Source organism: Laccaria bicolor, genomic scaffold (genome assembly GCF_000143565.1).
Source record: "Laccaria bicolor S238N-H82 LACBIscaffold_119 genomic scaffold, whole genome shotgun sequence".
Lineage (NCBI taxonomy): Eukaryota > Fungi > Basidiomycota > Agaricomycetes > Agaricales > Hydnangiaceae > Laccaria > Laccaria bicolor.
Genome location: NW_001889990.1, coordinates 31,289 through 33,654, shown reverse-complemented (window position 1 = coordinate 33,654; position 2,366 = coordinate 31,289). Strand labels below are relative to the sequence as shown.

General features: G+C 46.2%; 2 protein-coding genes across 2 annotated transcripts; one reads left to right on the top strand and one right to left on the bottom strand.

Moving 5' to 3' along the window:
* Positions 1-567: 567 nt before the first annotated feature.
* Positions 568-978, bottom strand: LACBIDRAFT_296839 (uncharacterized protein; the record flags this gene model as incomplete). The annotated part of the gene is made up of 4 exons (XM_001890601.1): positions 568-596; positions 654-755; positions 813-908; positions 966-978. The coding sequence occupies 4 exons, from the start codon at positions 976-978 to the stop codon at positions 568-570; spliced, it is 240 nt and encodes a 79-aa protein (XP_001890636.1).
* A 119-nt stretch (positions 979-1,097) lies between these two features.
* On the top strand, positions 1,098-2,006 carry LACBIDRAFT_335722 (uncharacterized protein; the record flags this gene model as incomplete). The annotated part of the gene is made up of 5 exons (XM_001890606.1): positions 1,098-1,169; positions 1,253-1,313; positions 1,356-1,741; positions 1,794-1,876; positions 1,934-2,006. 5 exons carry the CDS (start codon positions 1,098-1,100, stop codon positions 2,004-2,006), a joined length of 675 nt encoding a protein of 224 aa, XP_001890641.1.
* Between the last annotated feature and the right edge of the window lie 360 nt (positions 2,007-2,366).

The following is a 2,366-nucleotide window of genomic DNA, read 5'->3' as shown; positions in this document are numbered from 1 at the left end:
GAGAAGAACTACTTGTTAGTCTTAATTTCTGGTAATGGACTTTATCCCCCCCACAAAACCAGCCGCAGAATTTGAACAACTGGGCGCCATGTTTCGTAAAGTTGGGAGGTCGTTCTTGAGATAATTTCGGTCAAGTAGAGCCTAAGGACGTAAAAATTGAGCAGGAACTTACATGTCAACCCTAATATCTGGTAATGGACCTTATTCCCTCACAAAACCGAACGCCGAATTTGAGCGGTTGCGCGCCAAGTTTCGTGAACTCGGGTGGCAGTTCCTGAAGTGATTCTCGTCAAATAGAGCCTAAGAACGTAAAAAACGAGCAGGAACTTACATGTCAACCTTAATATCTGTTTTTGGGTCTTATTGCCCCCACAAAACCGAACGCCGAATTTGAGCGGTTGCGCGCCATGTTTCATAAACTCGGGTGGTCGTTCCTGGAGTAATTCTCGTCAGATAGAGCCTAAGAACGTAAAATACGAGTGGAAACTTACATGTCAACCTTGATTTCTGTTTATGGGCCTTATTCCCCCCCCACAAAATCGAGCACTGTATTCGAACGCTTAGGCGTCATGTTTCGTAAGCTCGGGTGGTCGTTCCTGGAGTAATTCTCGTTAGATAGAGCCCAAGAACGTAAAAACCGATCAAGAACTTACCTGTTGGTCTCATTTTCTGGTAAAAGACTTGATTTCTCTGCAAAACCGAACGCCGACTTTGAACGGTTGGGCGCGATGTTTCGCAAACTCGGAAGGTTGTTCCTGAAGTAATTCCCGTTAAATAGAGCCCAAGAACATAAAATACGAGTAAGAACTCACTTGTTGAGCTCAATTTCTGCTCATAGACTCGATTTTCCTGCAGAACTGAAATTTGAACGGATGGGCGGTCCATTTCGTAAACTTGGGAGGCGCTTCCTGTAATAGTCAGCGTCAAATCAAGCCCAAGAACATGAAATTCGAGCCAGAACTTACCGAGTAAATCCATTTTTGGTATGGTCTTCTGGAGGGAGGACTTGCCAAACCTTGTTGATGCCGGAGATAGTTGGTGGACGTGGAGATAAGATGACGGGGCACGTTCTGCCTCCTTAGATACCACAGCCTAAGATGAGAAGAGGGATGGGGTCATCAGTCAAGGGATCGGGGCAAGTGGCCGAGGCAAGAACTTGTTTGGAACTTGTAAGCTGAGCCTCACCCTTTCTTGGCGGGATCTGGTCACAGATCGGTCACACTGATGGGACTGTCTTTTTCGTCGGTCGCAGCTCTACTTCGTGCCTTCAATGACGCACATTCGTTTCCCGATCGCATTGATGGGAAACGAATGTGCGTCATTCCAAGGCACGAGAATATATCAACGTGGTCGAGGCCCTGAAGTCAACAACGTCGTCAACGCCATCAAGTCAACGGCGTCAACGTCCTCACTCAACGGCGTCAACGTCCTCAGTCAACAGCGTCAACGTCCTCACTCAACGGCGTCAATTGTCCTCAACGCTTTCAAGTCAATGCGTCGTCAACGTCCTCAACGCAGTCGACGTCGTCAATGCAACGTCATCAACACCATCAATGCAACGTCGTCAACGCCGTCAATGCAACATCGTCGACGTCGTCAATGCAACGTTGTCAACCAACAGTCAACGTCGTCGATGTCACCATCTACCTCGTCTCTCACCACGGGCTTGGCAAGCCTTACCCCTGGGAGGTCTAATGCGATGCACACACAAACGCGCCCAGCAGCGAGCAGTTTCTGCCACGTAAGTAGCACGATATCTTTTACCCAAGTCTTCGGCTAACAAAATGTCATAGATTTTGTCCAACTACTCAATGACGAACAAGGCAAAAGTAACGCGTACAAAGGTTGAGTGTCAGATTGGCACTTTCATGCAGGAGTAAGTATCATATTCTCTTTTTGCACAACTTCTCAGGTAAAACTAACCCTTTCAAAGTACTCAGCACGCAAAGTGGAACGCATACGCTGGTTCTGCGGATGAAAATACGTCGTCTCAACGCTGGAAATGAGTAACGGCGACGTTTCGAAGTTTACGAGTCCTCTGAGTTTACGAAGAGACTCGTTTATTACCTGGGATCTCGAGACTTTTTTCAGCGCAGTAACGCTGAAATTTGACTTTCTCCCACGAAAATGATTTCTTCCCACAGTTGAACGCCTCATCCTCCTCATTGTATTTTCTAGTCAAATCTACCAAATCATTGCTTAACACTTGCTTTTAGCACCCTAAGCATATGAATAGTGATGCCTCTGCTCTCTCTTTACTCAAATTATTTGCTAGCCCTGTTCTTGCAAGCTTCCTCAACATTTCCACAGTATTATCAACCCCATTCAATTATATTTCTTTGTATTCAATGTATAACAATCAACCA